General features: G+C 38.8%; 1 protein-coding gene across 1 annotated transcript in view; it reads left to right on the top strand.

The window, feature by feature from the left end:
• The first annotated feature begins 456 nt into the window (after positions 1 to 456).
• The window catches only part of LOC128658024 (zinc finger protein 585B-like), a 192202-nt gene continuing 170446 nt past the window's right edge, over positions 457 to 22212 (top strand). The window contains exons 1-4 of the mRNA XM_053712466.1: positions 457 to 498; positions 3209 to 3335; positions 4101 to 4184; positions 10814 to 10897. Coding sequence (XP_053568441.1) covers positions 457 to 498; positions 3209 to 3335; positions 4101 to 4184; positions 10814 to 10897 — 337 coding nt within the window. The remainder of the gene's footprint in view (positions 499 to 3208; positions 3336 to 4100; positions 4185 to 10813; positions 10898 to 22212) is intronic.

Below are 22212 nucleotides of genomic sequence, written 5' to 3'. Positions count from 1 at the left end.
TGTATTGGAGTATTTATAAAAAGTATTTTCAACAAAGGATATCCAGAGAACAAAAGTAGTAAAGAACCATGCACAATATTGTTATTTATCCCTATTTGATGATATTACAAACTGTTTCTTTAAACATTAAAAAAATAAAATTGCAGCATGATATGTAATGGAGTATTTCAATAAAGGCTTTTCAACAAAGGATATCCAGAGAACAAAAGTTGTAAAGAACCATGCACATTATTGTTTTTAATCTTTATTTGATGATATTACAAACTGTTTCTTTAAACATTAAAAACAATTGCAGCAGAATATGTACTGCAGTATGTACGAAGAGCATTAGGTATTCGAGCTGTCTAATGAAATATTGAAGGGAGCAGGGAGCGTGTGACAAGCTGCATTACATCAGCAGAAGAAGCTGTGGCGAATGCAGAGTGGCGGGGGAGGGGATGTTTCTCATGCACGAGCATGGAGACTGAGCTTTCAAGACGGGATATGGAAATGTATGAGGTGGGAGGAGAATGGGAGTGGGTAGCTGCGGTGGGGGGCGGAGTTCCGATTCTTGCCGAGTAGCCGGGGACCGGAATTCTACAGGGGCATCATTTCTGATACAACACCATTTGTACATTTTGTTCTCTTCAGTCATGTGACGGCTGTGACATCACTGGTCCTTTAGCTGGTTAAGAACTAGTTGCTATTATTCTATTGCTCAATGTGGCACGGTGGCAGGAAGGTATCTATATGTGTAAAGACACATTTGTTTTGTGTTATATAACAGTATATACTGTACTGAGGTTGAAGTTTGTGTGTGTACTGGAGACAATGTAGTATGTGTTACTGAGGGAACCTCTATATTATGTATTTGTAAGGCACTGCGGTGGGTGCTCTGTGTGTGTGAGGGAGAGGGAACATCTATAATATTATGTATCTGTATATAAGGTATTGCGAGGGTCTGTGTGCGAGGCACAGGAACCTCTCTATAATATGAAATATCTGTATATTAATTACCTTATATAAGGTGCTGGGAATAAGGTGTGTGTATCAGGGGAGACCTCTCTATAAATATCTGTAAATAAGGTACTGTGTGCGTCTGAGGGAACCTATATAATATATGTCTGCACATAAGGTATGTGTGCCAGTGCTTTTGTTTGTATTTTAGATTATTGTGCTAATCCTTTTTATTAAAGGAGCAGTAAAATACGGTAGAATTGTATTATCAACAAATGCACTATAATAAGACAAAGCAATAGCACATAGTCAGAACTTAAAATGAGAGAAGTAGATTTGTTTCTGACAATTTTCAGTTATGTCTTTTTCCACTCCTCCTGTAACGTGACAGCCCTCAGCCAATCACAAATATGCATATAGGTATATACTGTGAATTATTGCACATGCTCAGTAGGAGTTGGTGATTGAAAAAGTGTAAATATAAAAATACTGTGCACATTTTGTTCATGAAAGTATAGTGCAAAGTTGTTTAAAATGCCATGCTCTATATGAATCATGAAAGCTTAATTTTGACTTGATTGTCCCTTTAAGGGGGATATCTCACCTGTCTGGCCTCACTGTTATTAATGTGATAAGGCATGGGTGTTTCAGGGATCAGGACATGTGACAGTTTATTAGACTTTTCAGATGCTTGTGATTAATTTCAAGCAAAATACATTGGAGGGAAGAGAGAATTTTCCAGTTTTAAAGAACCTCCTTTCATGCATTTGTAGCAATTAAAATGTTTTTATTTTCAGCTTTTTAAATTGATATGAAACCACCAAGAACGCACATTTGTGTATAGTCCATCCCCAGTGATGGAATGTTAACTGGCTGATAAAGACAATTCACACAGATTATTGCTAGGTATATCCAGGACAAGAACATTTATTAACAAATAAATAACAATAACAAATAAAACAATTTAAAGTTTTAATATGTTTAATACTTATATTATATAATTGTCTTCAATTATCTTGGTATATGCTGTTGAAGAAGCAACAATGCACTACTGGGAGTGAGCTGAGACGATTGAGTGAGCCAATAACATGAGGCTTATATGTGTAGCCACCAATCAGCAGCTGCTGAGCCTACCTAGGTATCCTTTTCAACAAAGGATACCAAGACAACAAAACAGATAATAGAAGTAAATTGGAAATTTGTTTAAAATCACATGTTTCATCTGAATTATGAATGAAAAACATGTTTCATGTACCTTTTTTAGATATAGCTTCTTAGGAGATAAAAATGTTAGTTGTACTTACTGCAGTATTCTTATAGTTACTATAAGGTCAAATTGTAAGAGTAAAAATGTTAAGTAAAACAAGTCAGTTTTATATCATAGACATTTATCATTGTCATCAAAATAGAAATTACTACACAGGGAAGAGGGGAATGGGGCTAAATAGTTAATCAAACTTGTAGCCACAGATTCTTCAGTTTTCCTGAAGAATCAAGATGTCAGTGAGGTTTGTGTGGCTTAGACAGAGATTTGTGCATTAATATGTAACATGTACACCCTCCTCTTTAGCTGTAGGTCAGTGTTACTGTGACGAGGTGAGTACCTGTTTCTTGGAGTATTGGGTTGATTCACGTGTGACCAACAAGAAGACGACTGACAAGAACCAAACCTCAGAGATCTACATGCTGGAAGGTGAGGACGATTAGTCATATTGTCACTTATCAGCTGCTGTGCATGACATCTGGTGCTAAGTGGTCTTTATTATTATTATTATTATTATTGGTAGTTTGTGGAGCGCCAACAGATTCTGCAGCGCTATAAGCATAGGCGGAATACAAGGAAACATTTATAGGGATCAAATGGGTAGAGGGCTCTGCCAAGAGTTGCACTGTTGTAATCGGCTCTTAAGAAGGTGATCTACAAATAGCTGGGCTCTTAGGCGTACATGCTAAGGGGGCTCAAGGGGATAGCAATGGAGGAGAGGAACAGGTATAAAGAAAGGTTAGTGTAGGTTGTATGCATCCCTGAACAGTAGAGTCGTAGGGAGCGCTTGAAGCTTTCAAAACTAGGGGAGAGTCTTGTTGAGCGAGGCAGAGAGTTCCACACACACACAGCACAAACCCTGGTAGATTGAGGACACTGACCATATGGACTTTTCATGGTCACTGGCCGAGCTCTGGGTTGGTTCATTGTCATTTTTACAGTCAGTTTGCTCTATGTGGTTTACATTTTACAAGTTTTTATGGTTTGATTTATTTTTGTAATTTTAAGGAAGAAATGGAGTTTGATGAAGTTGCTGTTTATTTCTCGGAGGAGGAGTGGGGTTGTATAACTGAAGAACAAAAAGAGCTTTATAAGGATGTGATGATGGAGAATTACCAGGCCCTCAGGTCTCTAGGTAATAACTGACGCATAATTTGGGCTTGTTTTAAACAGGCATAAAATCTGGGTGTTGGTTATTACAGACATTTATTACTTAATACAGTCATTCATGAAATATGCAGCCCTGTGTACTCTTCCCTTGCACTGCTCCCTGCTTGTTCATCCAGCTGAGGTCCCACCACCATTTATACGTCACACACTGAGCTACTGTGCCATAGTGATTCTGTCATACGTGTGCATGATGCCATAACACACAGTGAGTGCCCAGAGTCCTCTTAGTTTTGTATGCAATTGTTGAGGTAAAGTCTTCACTCAGAGGGGCAAGTGAACCTTATTTCCAATGCAGGGTCTTATGTTACTGTACGCTGCAAGTACACACACATATATCTTTGTCAGAATATGGATCTTGTGTATTTTAAATACAAACCTCTTATATTAAAATAAGGGCTCTATAAATATGAGAATGAGAAAATCAAACAAAGTTATATAAAATATATATATTTTTATACTTGGTTTAAAGACACATATTATACACTGAAGTGCATTTCAGATTTCATTAGAATCATTTTTAGAATATATTTTATATTTAGAAATGTGTTTGTTTTTTTTTGGGGGGGGGGGTTGCTATAAAATATAATCTTTTCCTAAAAGTAATTTATAGTTAAATTAAAATAAATTTTAGCAGCAGTACCTCTGATTATTCTTTTTCCTGAATAATTCTTTATTTTTGGCACCTTATAATGGGTTTTTCTCACATAACCTGTGATTTATGTCCATACAGGATATGTTCATGTAAAACCTTTACTTGTTGCAAAGATTGAGCATGGAGAGGAGCCGTACGTGTGCAGTTTACCAGTCACCAAAGGTGAGAAAATTCCTATGTGACAATTTAACATAAAGTAACCTTTCTTAGTAAACTGATCTGCTGGAGACCATATATCCTGGCTCAACCTAATAGCACTCACCACCAAAGAGTTGTTCCCTTTTAAGGATTATGGACAGAAACACAGAGCCTCTCCTGATACCTGATGTTTGTTCCGCTGTGCTAATTAGATTGGCAGTTAGGACTATTTAATGTTAACAAATGCATTTATTTATTTTCTGATGCAAATATCTGGACATTTTATTTATGTGTTACTTGTAGTAACTGGAGTTGCCTGCTTTCTGTTATATGTAACCTGTATTTTTTTTTTTTTTTGCTACCACCATTCATTTCTACATTTATCAGACAGTGTTTATTTTGCCTTTGGTCTAAATGTCTGAGTGTTTATTGGGAAGTTAGATGTATAGTGTTAACTGTGTGTCTTACTTGTTACAACCCTTAGGATTCCAAGTGCCTTAATCACTAAGGCCTAGATTTAGAGTTCGGCGGTAGCCGTCAAAACCAGCGTTAGAGGCTCCTAACGCTGGTTTTGGCCGCCCGCTGGTATTTTTAGTCAGTGATTAAAGGGTCTAACGCTCACTTTTCAGCCGCGACTTTTCCATACCGCAGATCCCCCTACGCCATTTGCGTATCCTATCTTTTCAATGGGATCTTCCTAACGCCGGTATTTAGAGTCGTTTCTGAAGTGAGCGTTAGAGCTCTAACGACAAAACTCCAGCCGCCTGAAAATAGCAGGAGTTAAGAGCTTTCTGGGCTAACGCCGGTTCATAAAGCTCTTAACTACTGTACCCTAAAGTACACTAACACCCATAAACTACCTATGTACCCCTAAACCGAGCTCCCCCCACATCGCCGCCACTCAATTAAAATATTTTAACCCCTAATCTGCCGACCGCCACCTACGTTATACTTATGTACCCCTAATCTGCTGCCCCTAACCCTGCCGACCCCTGTATTACATTTATTAACCCCTAACCTGCCCCCCACAACGTCGCCGCCAGCTACTTAAAATAATTAACCCCTAATCTTCCGACCGCAAAGCGCCGCCACGCGCCGCCACCTACGTTATCCCTATGTACCCCTAATCTGCTGCCCCTAACACCGCCGACCCCTATATTATATTTATTAACCCCTAATCTGCCCCCCTCAACGTCGCCGACACCTGCCTACACTTATTAACCCCTAATCTGCCGAGCGGACCGCACCGCTACTATAATAAAGTTATTAACCCCTAACCCGCCTCACTAACCCTATCATAAATAGTATTAACCCCTAATCTGCCCTCCCTAACATCGCCGACACCTACCTTCAATTATTAACCCCTAATCTGACGACCGGAGCTCATCGCTACTATAATAAATGGATTAACCCCTAAAGCTAAGTCTAACCCTAACACTAACACCCCCCCTAACTTAAATATAATTTACATCTAACGAAATAAATTAACTCTTATTAAATAACTTATTCCTATTTAAAGCTAAATACTTACCTGTAAAATAAATCCTAATATAGCTACAATATAAATTATAATTATATTATAGCTATTTTAGGATTAATATTTATTTTACAGGCAACTTTGTAATTATTTTAACCAGGTACAATAGCTATTAAATAGTTAAGAACTATTTAATAGTTACCTAGTTAAAATAATAACAAATTTACCTGTAAAATAAATCCTAACCTAAGATATAATTAAACCTAACACTACCCTATCAATACATTAATTAAATAAACTACCTACAATTACCTACAATTAACCTAACACTACACTATCAATAAATTAATTAAACACAATTCCTACAAATAAATACAATTAAATAAACTAGCTAAAGTACAAAAAATAAAAAAGAACTAAGTTACAAAAAATAAAAAAATATTTACAAACATAAGAAAAATATTACAACAATTTTAAACTAATTACACCTACTCTAAGCCCCCTAATAAAATAACAAAGCCCCCCAAAATAAAAAATTCCCTACCCTATTCTAAATTAAAAAAGTTACAAGCTCTTTTACCTTACCAGCCCTGAACAGGGCCCTTTGCGGGGCATGCCCCAAGAATTTCAGCTCTTTTGCCTGTAAAAAAAAACATACCATACCCCTTCCCAACATTACAACCCACCACCCACATACCCCTAATCTAACCCAAACCCCCCTTAAAGAAACCTAACACTAAGCCCCTGAAGATCTTCCTACCTTGTCTTCACCATCCAGGTATCACCAATCCGTCCTGGCTCCAACATCTTCATCCAACCCAAGCGGGGGTTGGCGATCCATCATCCGGTGGCTGAAGAGGTCCAGAAGAGGCTCCAAAGTCTTCCTCCTATCCGGCAAGAAGAGGACATCCGGACCGGCAAACATCTTCTCCAAGCGGCATCTTCGATCTTCTTCCATCCGGTGCGGAGCGGGTCCATCTTGAAGCAGGCGACGCGGATCCATCCTCTTCTTCCATTGTCTCCCGACGAATGACGGTTCCTTTAAGGGACGTCATCCAAGATGGCGTCCCTCGAATTCCGATTGGCTGATAGGATTCTATCAGCCAATCGGAATTAAGGTAGGAATTTTCTGATTGGCTGATGGAATCAGCCAATCAGAATCAAGTTCAATCCGATTGGCTGATCCAATCAGCCAATCAGATTGAGCTCGCATTCTATTGGCTGTTCCGATCAGCCAATAGAATGCGAGCTCAATCTGATTGGATCAGCCAATCGGATTGAACTTGATTCTGATTGGCTGATTCCATCAGCCAATCAGAAAATTCCTACCTTAATTCCGATTGGCTGATAGAATCCTATCAGCCAATCGGAATTCGAGGGACGCCATCTTGGATGACGTCCCTTAAAGGAACCGTCATTCGTCGGGAGACAACGGAAGAAGAGGATGGATCCGCGTCGCCTGCTTCAAGATGGACCCGCTCCGCACCGGATGGAAGAAGATCGAAGATGCCGCTTGGAGAAGATGTTTGCCGGTCCGGATGTCCTCTTCTTGCCGGATAGGAGGAAGACTTTGGAGCCTCTTCTGGACCTCTTCAGCCACCGGATGATGGATCGCCAACCCCCGCTTGGGTTGGATGAAGATGTTGGAGCCAGGACGGATCGGTGATACCTGGATGGTGAAGACAAGGTAGGAAGATCTTCAGGGGCTTAGTGTTAGGTTTCTTTAAGGGGGGTTTGGGTTAGATTAGGGGTATGTGGGTGGTGGGTTGTAATGTTGGGGGGGGATATGGTATGTTTTTTTTTACAGGCAAAAGAGCTGAAATTCTTGGGGCATGCCCCGCAAAGGGCCCTGTTCAGGGCTGGTAAGGTAAAAGAGCTTGTAACTTTTTTAATTTAGAATAGGGTAGGGAATTTTTTATTTTGGGGGGCTTTGTTATTTTATTAGGGGGCTTAGAGTAGGTGTAATTAGTTTAAAATTGTTGTAATATTTTTCTTATGTTTGTAAATATTTTTTTATTTTTTGTAACTTAGTTCTTTTTTATTTTTTGTACTATAGCTAGTTTATTTAATTGTATTTATTTGTAGGAATTGTGTTTAATTAATTTATTGATAGTGTAGTGTTAGGTTAATTGTAGGTAGTTTATTTAATTAATGTATTGATAGGGTAGTGTTAGGTTTAATTATATCTTAGGTTAGGATTTATTTTACAGGTAAATTTGTTATTATTTTAACTAGGTAACTATTAAATAGTTCTTAACTATTTAATAGCTATTGTACCTGGTTAAAATAATTACAAAGTTGCCTGTAAAATAAATATTAATCCTAAAATAGCTATAATATAATTATAATTTATATTGTAGCTATATTAGGATTTATTTTACAGGTAAGTATTTAGCTTTAAATAGGAATAAGTTATTTAATAAGAGTTAATTTATTTCGTTAGATGTAAATTATATTTAAGTTAGGGGGGTGTTAGTGTTAGGGTTAGACTTAGCTTTAGGGGTTAATACATTTATTAGAATAGTGGTGAGGTCCGCTCGGCAGATTAGGGGTTAATAATTGAAGGTAGGTGTCGGCGATGTTAGGGAGGGCAGATTAGGGGTTAATACTATTTATGATAGGGTTAGTGAGGCGGATTAGGGGTTAATAACTTTATTATAGTAGCGCTCAGGTCCGCTCGGCAGATTAGGGGTTAATAAGTGTAGGCAGGTGTCGGCGACGTTGAGGGGGGCAGATTAGGGGTTAATAAATATAATATAGGGGTCGGCGATGTTAGGGCAGCAGATTAGGGGTACATAGGGATAACGTAGGTTGCGGCGGTTTACGGAGCGGCAGATTAGGGGTTAAAAAAAATATGCAGGGGTCAGCGATAGCGGGGGCGGCAGAATAGGGGTTAATAAGTGTAAGTTTAGGGGTGTTTAGACTCGGGGTACATGTTAGAGTGTTAGGTGCAGACGTAGGAAGTGTTTCCCCATAGGAAACAATGGGGCTGCGTTAGGAGCTGAACGCTGCTTTTTTGCAGGTGTTAGTTTTTTTTTCAGCTCAAACAGTCCCATTGTTTCCTATGGGGGAATCGTGCACGAGCACGTTTTTGAGGCTGGCCGCGTCCGTAAGCAACTCTGGTATCGAGAGTTGCATTTGCGGTAAAAATGCTCTACGCTCCTTTTTTGGAGCCTAACGCAGCATTTGTTTGAACTCTCGATACCAGAGTTAAATTTATGGTGCGGCCAGAAAAAAACCCGCGGAGCGTTAACAGCCCTTCTACCGCCAAACTCCAAATCTAGGCCTAAAGATGCTTGTCCCGTATGCTCTTTATGTGCTAGAGAGGCCTAGAGAGACAGGCGTTTCTGTAGTTCCATTAATAACTATTTAGGATAATTGGTCACCATGTTCAACCTTCTTCTTATAAGTTATGTGGAGTATGAGGCAGATGTTCTGTCTAACTGTAAGAAGCTTAGTTACCTCCCTTATTACCCAACAAGGATGAGTTTGATCTTGAAGATAGACATTGTTAAAGGGACACTGAACCCAAATTGTTTCTTTCATGATTCAGATAGAGCATGCAATTTTAAGCAACTTTCTAATTTACTCCTATTATCAAATTTTCTTTGTTCTCTTGCTATCTTTATTTAAAAAAGAAGGCATCTAAGCTAAGGAGCCAGACAATTTTTGGTGCAGTACAATGGACAGCACTTGTGTATCGATGCTGTCCAACCAGCAAGGACAACCCAGGTTGTTGACCAAAAATGGGCCGGCATCTAAACGTACTTTTTTGCTTTTCAAATAAACATACCAAGAGAATTAAGAAAATTTGATAATAGGAGTAAATTAGAAAGTTGCTTAAAATTGCATGCTCTATCTGAATCACTAAAGAAAAAAATTTGGGTTCAGTGTCCCTTTAAGGAGCTTATTTCCTTTGCTCTATCTTTGTTTCTGCATATTTCTAATGCTATATTCACCCTTATTCATGAGGGTGCTCATACTACATTGGCCATAGGAATTACAAGTTGATCACAATGCGACCACGACCTTGCATTCACATTGCAGGGAAGCCTAGAGCTCATGAGAGCACTCTTCCATAGGCTCCAATAGGATCCACGTTCTCATGCCGAGAGACACTGCATGAGAACCTAGTGCAGTGAAGGGGGTAAGTCGTGCAGCGATGGGCATTGACTGTATACATATATTTCTGTTTTTGTATGTGTATATACATATTTTACCACCTATATAAGTATTTAAACAAATACATATATATTTACAGGGAACACACAGTTCCCCATAGACCGCAATATAAAGGCACTTTTAACCCCTCATAACTACTTTCTGCAGTTTTTCTTTTTTTTATATTAAATCATTTTTAATGAATCATTCATGAGCTATACAGCCCTGTGAACCCTTCCCTTGCACTGCTTGTTCATCTAGCTGAGGTCCCACCACCATTTATACATTACACTCTGTGCTACTGGCCCATAGTGATCCAGTCATACATGTGCGTGATGTTATAACACACATTTAGTGCCCAGAGTCGTCATAGTTCTGTGTGCAGTGTCTGGGTGCTGTCACCACTCAGAGGGGCAAGTGACCCTTATTTCCAATGCATAATTTAATGTTACTGTAAACTGCAAGTGATAGCCATAGAAACCAGCACTCCATGCAGCACTATACACAAGGGGATATATTATATGAGGGACAGAGGCTGTAACAGAAAGATCGTATTATCTGCATATATGTGTAATATTTTACCTTTTGTCAATGTTCAGTGGTAAGCCTCATATCCCTATCAGTGGCATGTGGTTAAAATGGTTTTAAATACAAACCTCTTATATTAACATAGGGGCTCTATAAATATGAGAGTGAGGAAATCAAACAGTTATATAAAATATATTTATTTTTATACTTGTTTTAAAGACATACTATACACTGCAGTGCATTTCACATTTCATTAGAATGATTTTTAGAATATAGTTTATATTTAGAAATGTGTTTTTTTTTTGTTTGTTTGTTTGTTTTTTGCTATAAAATATAATTTTTTTCCTCAAAGTAATCTGTTGTTAAATTTAAAATATTTTTTAGCAGCAGTACCTCTGAATCTGCTTTTTACTGAATAATTCTTTATTTTTTGGCACCTTTTTATAATGGGTTTTTCTCACATAACCTGTGATTTATGTCCATACAGGATATATTCATGTGAAACCTTTACTTGTTACAAAAATTGAGCATGGAGAAGAGCCGTACGTGTGCAATTTTCCAGTCACTAAAAGTGAGTAAATACCTATGTGACAATTTACCATAAAGTAACCTTTCTTAATAAATTGATCTGCTAGGGACCATATATCTTGACTCACCCCAATAGCACTCACCATCAAAGAGTTGTTCCCTTTTGAGGAGGATGGAGAGAAACACAGAGCCTTTCCTGATACCTGTTGTTATTCTTTTTGTTCCGCTGTGCTAATTAGATTGGCAGTTAGGACTATTGTATCTTAAGAATTGTATTTTTTATTTTCTGGTGCAAATATCTGGACATTTTTATTTATGTGTTACTTGTAGTAACTGGAGTTGCCTGCTTTTTGTTATATGTAACCTGGTCTTTTTTTATAAAAGATTTTTATTTAAAGATCAATAGTATACAAAATAGAGAAAACGTCCAACAATAGGAGTTTTACATAAATGCAATACAAGATACATACTTAGACGTTTAGTTGAAATTATTCAAATGGTAAGTGTTGACACATATCTAAAATAACAACTGTCAAAATCATACCATATATGATATCGTTAATATAAACATCATTGTACCTCCCAATGTTGACGTTCAGTTATATAAAAGAATAAAGAGAGAAAGACAGAAAGAGGGGTATTGGGGAAGGGAGGAGGATCAAGGTGTTTATGGTTTTCAATACGGTTCTGCTGAATGGTTCCATACAAAATTCAGCTGGTTCATTGCAACTGAACTCCGCTCCACAGGTCCAGTAGTCCCTGATAAAATTGAATGTTATTTGTTGTTAAGTAGTGTAAACGTTCTAACTGCAATATGTCTGTAGTTTGTGAGTGCCATTCTTGGATTGTTGGTATTGCCCTGGATTTCCACCTCTTAGGAATTAGTTTCTTAGCGCTATTTAGCATTATAAGGAGGATAACTTTGTGTAATTTATTTTGTAATTTCGGGATCTTTATAAACATCAAATAATTGAAGTTAGGTTCAATGTCAATACCCACTATTGATGAAATAGTTATAAATATATCCCTCCAGAACTCTGCTATATGAGGGTATTCCCACCATATATGCCGTATCGTGCCCACCTGTCCACATGCTCTCCAGCATCTGTCGCTAATTTGAGGATTGGATTTATGCAATCTGAATGGTGTTAAGTACCATCTGCTAATGAATTTAATATGCATTTATTGTGTTGTGGCAGATGCTGAAGCAATTGTAGCCATTCGAAATGACTCAATCCATGTTTTTACGTCAAATTCAACATTTAATTCAACGTTCCAAGATCTCACATAACTTGGCAGTATAGTCTCGTATGGATTTAGTAAAATTTTATATATTAATGAAATAGTATGTCGAGGCGGGATTTCTTGTGTGCATAATTTTTCAAAAATGACGTAAACTCTCTTTGCATTCCAGATTTTTGTCTATGTGTATCTATATAGTGTATTAATTGCATACGAGTTAACTACGAGGGGAGCGTTTTCACATCCATCTGCTGCAATTTCTCTAACGGCGCTATTGTCCCATTCTCAATTACAAAGTGTAATGTTCCCTCTTTCAGTTTGTATGGGGGCTTATGGGTAGTTCCTGTGTTACCTAATGGTACATCAGTGTTTTCTCTAATAGGAAGAATTGGGCCAACTCTAGTTGAAACATGCGGGTTTGTGGCTATGGTCTTATCCCATTCTTTAAATATTTAAAAAATGCTTGGATAATGATGTATTATATCTGGGCGCTTTCTGGGTTCAACCCGCATAAGAGATGCCGAATTGCATCTCTCAAGTATATGATTGTCTAGTTGGACCCATGCCTTTTGACCGATATTATGGCTCCATTCCAAAATCTGCTGTAACAAAATAGCTCTTCTATATAGTGCCAAATTTGGTACTCCCAGTCAACCACGCTCTCTGAGTAAGAACAGTGTCTGCCTTTGTACTCTACTTTCCCCCCTCCCCATATAAAATTGTCTACTAAATTTTGTAGTTGTCGTAAAAACTGGTCGGGTAAGGAAATTGGCACAGTCTGGAACAAATACAGCAGCCTAGGTAAGATGTTCATCTTTATGATGCCCACTCTGCCCAGCCACGAAAGTGGTTTGCAGTTCCATGAGCACAAATCATCAGCGATCTCCTTCTTAAGCTGTGAATAATTGTGTTTAAATAGATCATTTGGTTTGGCCGTTAGAAAAACTCCCAGGTATTTTTGTCTCTCTGATGCCAATATTAAACCATATTTTGTAGCTAACTTGTGTATGAGATGTGGGGGGGGGGGGGGTAATATTAAGAAGCTCTGATTTGGACAAATTTAAGTGAAAGTTAGAAACTTGGCTGTATCCCCGTAATTCCATTAACAATTCTGGTATGGAACATTCAATATTGGTCAGGGTAAACAGTATGTCGCCTGCATACATCATCAATTTATGTTCTCTCTCCCCTATATGTATACCTTCAATCTTTGTATTTAATCTAATTTTTTGGGCCAGGGTTTCGAACAAAAGGAGGAACAACAAGGGGGATAAGGGGCAGCCCTGACGGGTTCTGTTAGAAATTGAGAATGATTTCGACAATGTACCGTTCACTTTAACCTTAGCATTAGGGCCTGAATATAAGGAAAAAACCATGTGGAGAAAATTATCTCCCATATTCATTTTGGACATGGTTTCTCTAGACCAATCTACCCTATCAAAGGCCTTTTCTGCGTCAGATGCAAATAAGGTCAGTGGATGATTAAGGGATTTGCATATTCTATGATACGCTGTATTCTAATAGTATTATCTTTGGCTTCCCTGACCGGCACAAAGCCGACTTGGTCTGTAGAAATGAGTCTAGATAAGTATTTATTAAGTCTGGTGGCCAATATTTTAGCTAAGATTTTTACGTCTGTGTTCAGAAGTGAAATTGTTCTAAAATTACTGGGCCTGTCATGTGGTTTACCTGGTTTAGGTATCACCGAGATGTGCGCCTCTAACATTCTAGGTGGTAGTGTTTTAGTAGTTGTCAGGTCATTAAACAGGGAGAGAAGATGTGGTATAAGTAAATTTCTGTATACTTTGTAATACTTAGTGGAGAACCCGTCAGGGCCCGGGCTTTTCCCAGAGGGAAGATCTTTAATTGCTAGTCCTATCTCTTGTTCCGTTATGGAAGAATCTAAAGCTGATTTCTCATCGTCACTGAGCCTAGTGAGAGGAAGGTTTGTTAAATTTGTAATTTTTGTTTGTTTATCTCGGGTCCGTGAAGTTGTAGACTCGGACCGTGTGCTTTTTAGATTATATAATTCATGGTAGTATTGCCTAAATTCTTTTGCTATTCCTTTACTGTCTTTTATCAGAGTGGAATTCTCCATTTGTATGTTTTCCGTTGTGTGGTTCTTGCCAACAATTTGCCCGGTTTGTTCCCCTGGTCATAATATAGTTGGCACAGGTACATTGCTTGTCGTTGAGATTCCTGCAATAGGAATTCTTTCAGTTCCCTTCTGGCTTGAGTAAGCTCTGTGAGGATTGTCGAGTCATGTGGTCCTTTTTTATGTGTACTTTCTAACTTTTTTATTGTAGAATGTAGGTGTTCATGTTTGGCCCGTCTCTCTATTAGTTTTCTTGCTCTTATTTTTATCAACTCTCCTCAGATGACACACTTATGGGCCTCCCATGTTGTAGAGCTAGATGTATCTGAATCTGGGTTGTGTGTAAAATATTCTGAGATTAGTTACCCCCTCCGTAACTAACGGGTCTGTCAAAAGGTGGTCATCCAGTCTCCAAATAAAATCTGTAAGGGGTGTCTCTGGCCACAGCATTGTACACACGACTGGGGCATGATCAGTCCACGAGATCGTACCTATTTCACAGTTAACTATCGTGGTCAGTCCTATGGAGTCTGTAAATAAGTAGTCGATGCACAAATATTTTTTGTGAATGGTTGAATAGTAGGTATAGTCTTTTGCTGTAACGTTTAGAGTACGCCAGATATCATGTAGATTAATGTCCGTTAATGTGTTTTTGGCCGATTTTAAGGTGGATTTAGGAACACTAGAAAGGTTATTAGATGTGTCCCAGTGAGGGTCAAGCGGAAGATTAAAGTCACCTCCCAGTAAAAGCATACCCTTTCAGTTGTCTAATATTAGTTGTGATATTTTCTTAATGAAACGGTGTTGCTCGATGTTTGGAAAATATACATTCAGGAGTGTTATAGGCCTTCCATACAATAGACCCACTATCAATATGTACCTGCCCTCTGGATCCCTGATCACTGACGTTGTTTGTAAAGGTATGGATTTGTGGAGTAAGATCCCCACTCCATTCTTTTTTTTAAAGTTAGATGCAAAGAACATGTTTGGGTATTTGAGGTTGGACCATTTTGGTTCTTTTCCTATATGGAAATGTGTTTCCTGAATGAAAACAATAGTGTGATTGTTTCTAGACAATTCTTTTGTTGCTATGGACCGTTTGCCAGGGCTGTTAAGTCCCTTGACGTTTAGTGTCATTAATGTGATAGTGTGATCTGAGTTTTGAATTGCTTTGTGCAAAAGAGAAGGCATGTTTTTTGTGTGAGATATTTTAGGTTAAAATGTCCAATATATGGAGATGTAGGTGGGACTACAGAACACCTCTAGTATTGATATCTTATGGGATAGGTATGGGGGAATGAGGGAAAGATAGAGGGGAGGCGTAAGGTATTAGATAAAAGAGATACAGTTGTAGATAATAGCAAAAGCAGCTAAGAAGAGCTAGGTCTACCTGAAACAAAACTCTAGTCTCAAGTACCCGAAAAGAAAAAAGTAGTACTGGGGATGTGTCCCCATGGCAAAGACGTGCAAATTATTTTGTAACATAACTAGATATTTGGGAAGGATGCCCCCCATCCAGTGCTCTAGAGGAGGAGGGGAATCAAACACTATTGATCTAATACATTATAACACAATGATGTGAGATTATCACAAATCAACTTAAAACTTTACATTTACAACAGTATTATTAAGCTTTATAATTGTCTGAACACTATAAATAATAAGGAATTGTCTTGTTTCCATTGACAATAATATGTCCTAGTAAACTTTGTGATATTTTTAACACCATTTTTTGATCCCCCCCTCCCTCCCCCTTATGTTTGTATACATATATATTTTTATTTATTTTTTAGCTAATCAGCATTATCATTTTATGGAAAACCATAGCAAGGCAGGATATACAAACTAAACAAACCAATGGGATTTCTTTACTCTGTAACCAAAAATCTGTTACATCCTAGGTATACTTAGTATAAAACATATTATAAAACCTATTATAAATGGAGGCTTTGATCAAAAAATGTGCCTTTTCTGGCTAATTCTAACTATCACCTGTTTGGCATACACTTGTCTACATTTACTATACAGTCTCTCATCCATTCTCATAAATGGAAGTCTATAGCTTAAGTCTTTCCGTGCACCAATCTGCCGAGAGGTGTGAGTCTTACTATGATGTTGCTATACTATAAACAGTTTATTTTCTTCGTGTTCTGTTCTATGTCTCCATACAGGAGATTGACTCACCTCGAATTATGCCCTGGCAGTGGTTATTGAATATTCATAGTTCAGTACCTTCATTGTCAGTGATGTAGCTTTAAAAGTGTCTTACCATTCAAGGTGCAGGGTCTCTATTTTCTCTCTTGGTTACCTTCTTAGAGAGGACAAAATGTGCTGATGACCTCGGATTCAATATTTAACTCGCCATAGTATCGTCTGGGTCAGCACCATGAAGAGTTATAGATGCCGTAGCGCTCAAAGGTGTTGAGGCAGCAGGAATGTTGATAGAGAGTGCTTGGCAGAACTGTTCCAGATCGTTTTCACTACAGTATATTGTAGTCTTGTTGTCTTTGGAGGCAATTATAGATACTGGGAACCCCCAGCGATATGGTATTTTGTTGGATTGCAAGATGGATGTGATATGTGACAAGGCCCTTCTTGTAGTGCAGTTGGACTAATGTCACTAAAAATCTGTAACGTTATCCCTGCATGTTGGAGAGGTTGTTTAGCTCTTGCATTGTTCAAAATTTCTTCTTTATCTTGAAAGTTCAATAGTTTAAGTATGATGTCCCGTGGTGGTGCCTTTGGGGGTGGTCTAGCCTTTAAAGCCCTGTGGACCCTTTCTATGAGGATCTCTTGGGAGTTAGGTTTACCTTTAATCGTCCGAAACAGGTCTTGTAAATATCCTCCTAGTGCCGATGTTGATATGGACTCTGGAACTCCCCTTATACACAAATTATTGCGGCGACCACGGTTATCAAGATCTTCAATTTTGTTGTTCAGAGATTGTATCATGTCTTCTTGGGCTTGTATTTTGTTTGTAAGTTGATTGTTTTTAGTTAACATTAGTCTGTTCTTCTTCTATGTTTGTCACTCTATCCGAAACTGCCGTGATATTCTTATGTAGATCGTTATATAATGATCTTTAATGCATAAACATTTCCATGTCTTCTTTTGTTGTGAGGAAGTAAAGGTCACTTTTTGTGACATAGTTAGAGGGTAATTCACATTGAATTGGGGTTGTATTGTCAGATTGTAGGCTGCTCTGCATCAGGCTGTTGTCTTCAAACTGCACTGTGCTCTGGCTGCACTGTGTAAGTTTTCCTTAATAAAGTGCATCCAGAACAAAGTGCTGTTTGAAGAGAACAGTCAAATATGGAGCATCGCTGCAATGCAGCAGCACATTTACTTTTGTTGACTGACTCAAGACATTATAAAAACAACACTTTTTTTTCTCTGCAGTTGTGCAATGCACTATATTATAAAACTTTAAAAAATGCTTTATTCTCCAGTTAATCAACACATTGCAATTGAGCTGGCGCTTTACTGTAACTGCTTAATTTAAAAATTCAAAATGAGCTGCAGAAAATTTTTCACTAAAAAAAATCTCATTGCAGAAAGTGGAAAAAAGTTCTGCCTCTGGGTAAATGTTTAGCCACAGCTGAGTAGGAAGGGCGATTATTTTATCGTAAAGTGGGTTTTATTTAGGCCTATAACTGCACAGGGCCTAGACCATATAGCCTTCAGGTATGTCAGTGCCGTGTTGCCCTTTTAAACTGTAGTTTAAATAAGTTGGTTGGCTCGTTTTCACCCCTATAGAGCAATTCTCAGTTAGCGATCTGCAACCTAACGTCTCAAAGCTCCGGTCACTTTTTCGCTGTGTGTAAGTTTCTTGTGACGCAAATTATATATTCTCAGGCCTAGCCCTGATTTAAAACGGCCGCTGCAACGTTCTCAGCAGCAAAAAGCTTCCCAGGTGCAGTGCCTATAAACGTCCAGGGTCTGTCCGTCACACTGGAGCGTGCAGCTGGGTCTTAGCCTTGATAAGTGTAAAGGGTCACCTGTCTAGAACTCCTACCTTAATGTTGGCTTATGTAGCTGAGGGATCGGTTATTCTGCAGCGCGAGAATCCGGCAATCTATTCTCTCTGTGAGAGGCTTCTGTCCGATGCGCTTGCAGCAGTCACTCTGGTTTTCGAGAAATAACGCTCTAAATTACTGATCCACAGTTAGAGCAAACAACGATCACCAGCTGGATTGTGATTTAGTTGCAGCCTTTGCCGGTCACCTCTTAGTGGTTTGCGTTTTTATTCTTCTTTATATTTTCATTTGCCAATTAAACTTTCCTTGCACTTCATCTGTTTATCTAGCATAATAATAAAGGTGGATGGGGAGCCTCAATCCTTATTTATTACACTTTGCTTGCCATGGGGCCTAGGAGCTCTAGAAACTTGCTGCCATCGTCCTGCATGGCTAGACTCCACCCCCCTCTGGTCTTTTTTATTTATTTGTTTGCTACCACCATTACTATCCACATTTATCAGACAATGTTTATTTTGTGTTTGGTCTACAGGGAGTGCAGAATTATTAGGCAAATGAGTATTTTGACCACATCATCCTCTTTATGCATGGTGTCTTACTCCAAGCTGTATAGGCTCGAAAGCCTACTACCAATTAAGCATATTAGGTGATGTGCATCTCTGTAATGAGAAGGGGTGTGGTCTAATGACATCAACACCCTATATCAGGTGTGCATAATTATTAGGCATCTTCCTTTCCTTTGGCAAAATGGGTCAAAAGAAGGACTTGACAGGCTCAGAAAAGTCAAAAATAGTAAGATATCTTGCAGAGGGATGCAGCACTTTTAAAATTGCAAAGCTTCTGAAGCGTGATCATCGAACAATCAAGCGTTTCATTCAAAATAGTCAACAGGGTCCCAAGAAGCGTGTGGAAAAACCAAGGCGCAAAATAACTGCCCATGAACTGAGAAAAGTCAAGCGTGCAGCTGCCATGATGCCACCAGTTTGGCCATATTTCAGAGCTGCAACATCACTGGAGTGCCCAAAAGCACAAGGTGTGCAATACTCAGAGACATGGCCAAGGTAAGAAAGGCTGAAAGACGACCACCACTGAACAAGACACACAAGCTGAAACGTCAAGACTGGGCCAAGAAATATCTCAAGACTGATTTTTCTAAGGTTTTATGGACTGATGAAATGAGAGTGAGTCTTGATGGGCCAGATGGATGGGCCTGTGGCTGGATTGGTAAAGGGCAGAGAGCTCCAGTCCGACTCAGACGCCAGCAAGGTGGAGGTGGAGTACTGGTTTGGGCTGGTATCATCAAAGATGAGCTTGTGGGGCCTTTTCGGGTTGAGGATGGAGTCAAGCTCAACTCCCAGTCCTACTGCCAGTTTCTGGAAGACACCTTCTTCAAGCAGTGGTACAGGAAGAAGTCTGCATCCTTCAAGAAAAACATGATTTTCATGCAGGACAATGCTCCATCACACGCGTCCAAGTACTCCACAGCGTGGCTGGCAAGAAAGGGTATAAAAGAAGAAAATCTAATGACATGGCCTCCTTGTTCACCTGATCTGAACCCCATTGAGAACCTGTGGTCCATCATCAAATGTGAGATTTACAAGGAGGGAAAACAGTACACCTCTCTGAACAGTGTCTGGGAGGCTGTGGTTGCTGCTGCACGCAATGTTGATGGTGAACAGATCAAAACACTGACAGAATCCATGGATGGCAGGCTTTTGAGTGTCCTTGCAAAGAAAGGTGGCTATATTGGTCACTGATTTGTTTTTGTTTCGTTTTTGAATGTCAGAAATGTATATTTGTGAATGTTGAGATGTTATATTGGTTTCACTGGTAAAAATAAATAATTGAAATGGGTATATATTTGTTTTTTGTTAAGTTGCCTAATAATTATGCACAGTAATAGTCACCTGCACACACAGATATCCCCCTAAAATAGCTAAAACTAAAAACAAACTAAAAACTACTTCCAAAAATATTCAGCTTTGATATTAATGAGTTTTTTGGGTTCATTGAGAACATGGTTGTTGTTCAATAATAAAATTAATCCTCAAAAATACAACTTGCCTAATAATTCTGCACTCCCTGTATATGTCTGTATATTTATTGGGAAGTTAGATTTATAGGCCTCTACTTATCAAGCCGTCAACTTACTTGCATTCAACGGCACCAATACGCTCTCCTAAGTGTCAAAAAACCACGCACCAAGTACTTAAATTATCTAAAGTACAAACCCCCCCCACTAAATTACAGAAAATAAAAAAACAAATTACAGATATTTTAACTAATTACACCTAATCTAATAGCCCTATCAAAATAAAAAAAATGCCCCCCCCCCTCCAAAATAAAACCCCCACTAGCCTAAACTAAACTACCAATAGCCCTTAAAAGGGCCTATTGCGGGGCATTGCCCCAAAGAAATTTGGCTATTTTACCTGTAAAAAAAAAAAATACAAACAACCCCCCAACAGTAAAACCCACCACTCACACAACCAACCCCCCCCCCCCAATAAAATACTAACTAAAAAAACCTAAGCTCCCCATTGCCATGAAAAGGGCATTTGGATGGGCATTGCCCTTAAAAGGGCAGTTAGCTCTATTGCAGCCCAAACCCTAACCTAAAAATAAAACCCACCCAATACACCCTTAAAAAAGCCTAACACTAACCCCCAGCTGAAGATCGACTTACCGGGAGACGTCTTCATCCAAGCCGGGCGAAGTGGTCCTCCAGACGGGCAGAAGTCTTCATCCAGACGGCATCTTCTATCTTCATCCATCCATTCGATGCGGAGCAGCTCCATCTTCAAGACATCCGACGCAGATCATCCTCTTCTTCCGACGAATGTAGGTTCCTTTAAGTGACGTCATCCAAGATGGCGTCCCTTAGATTCCGATTGACTGATAGAATTTTATCAGCCAATCGGAATTAAGGTAGAAAAAATCCAATTGGCTGATGCAATCAGCCAATAGGATTGAAGTTTAATCCTATAGGCTGATCCAATCAGCCAATAGGATTGAGCTCGCATTCTGTTGGCTGATTGGAACAGCCAATAGAATGCGAGCTTAATCCTGTTGGCTGATTGGATCAGCCAATAGGATTTTTCTACCTTAATTCCGATTGGCTGATAAAATTCTATCAGTCAATCGGAATCTAAGGGACGCCATCTTGGATGACGTCACTTAAAGGAACCTTCATTCGTCGGATAGTCGTCGGAAGAAGAGGATGCTCCGCGTCGGATGTCTTGAAGATGGAGCCGCTCTGCGTCGGATGGATGAAGATAGAAGATGCCGTCTGGATGAAGACTTGTAGTGTTAGGTGTTAGTGTAACTTAGGTTAGGTTTAATTTAACAGGTACTTTTTTTATTTATTTTAGCTAGGTAGCTATTAAATAGTTTATAACTATTTAGTAACTATTCTACCTAGTTAAAATAAATACAAACTTGCCTGTAAAATAAAAATAAACCCTAAGCTAGCTACAATGTAACTATTAGTTATATTGTAGCTAGCTTAGGGTTTATGTTTTACGAAAGATTTTAGTTTTAAATAGGTCTTATTTAGTTATTAATTGTAAGTTTTATTTAGATTTATTTAAATTATATTTAAGTTGGAGGTGTTAGGGTTAGACTTATGTTTAGGGGTTAATAAATTTAATATAGTGGTGGCGACGTTGGGGATGGCAGATTAGGGGTTAATAAGTATAATGTAGGTGGCGACGATGTCGGAGCAGCAGATTAGGGGTTAATAACATAATTTAGGTGGCGGCGGTGTAGGGGGCGGCAGGGTGTTTAGACTCGGGGTACATTTTAGGGTGTTAGGTGTAAACATAACTTTAATTCTCCCATAGGAATCAATGGGATATCGGGCAGCAGCGAACATGAGCTTTCACTGCTTTCAGACTCCCATTGATTCCTATGGCATCCGCCGCCTCCAGTGCGGCGGATTGAAAAGCAGGTACGCTGGGCCGAAATAGTGCAGAGCGTACCTGGTAGATATTTTGATAACTAGCAAAAGTAGTCAGATAGTGCCGAATTTGCATTCGGAACATC

Source organism: Bombina bombina, chromosome 4, assembly GCF_027579735.1.
Source record: "Bombina bombina isolate aBomBom1 chromosome 4, aBomBom1.pri, whole genome shotgun sequence".
In the NCBI taxonomy this organism is placed as follows: domain Eukaryota; kingdom Metazoa; phylum Chordata; class Amphibia; order Anura; family Bombinatoridae; genus Bombina; species Bombina bombina.
This window is presented reverse-complemented; position numbering and strand designations above follow the sequence as displayed.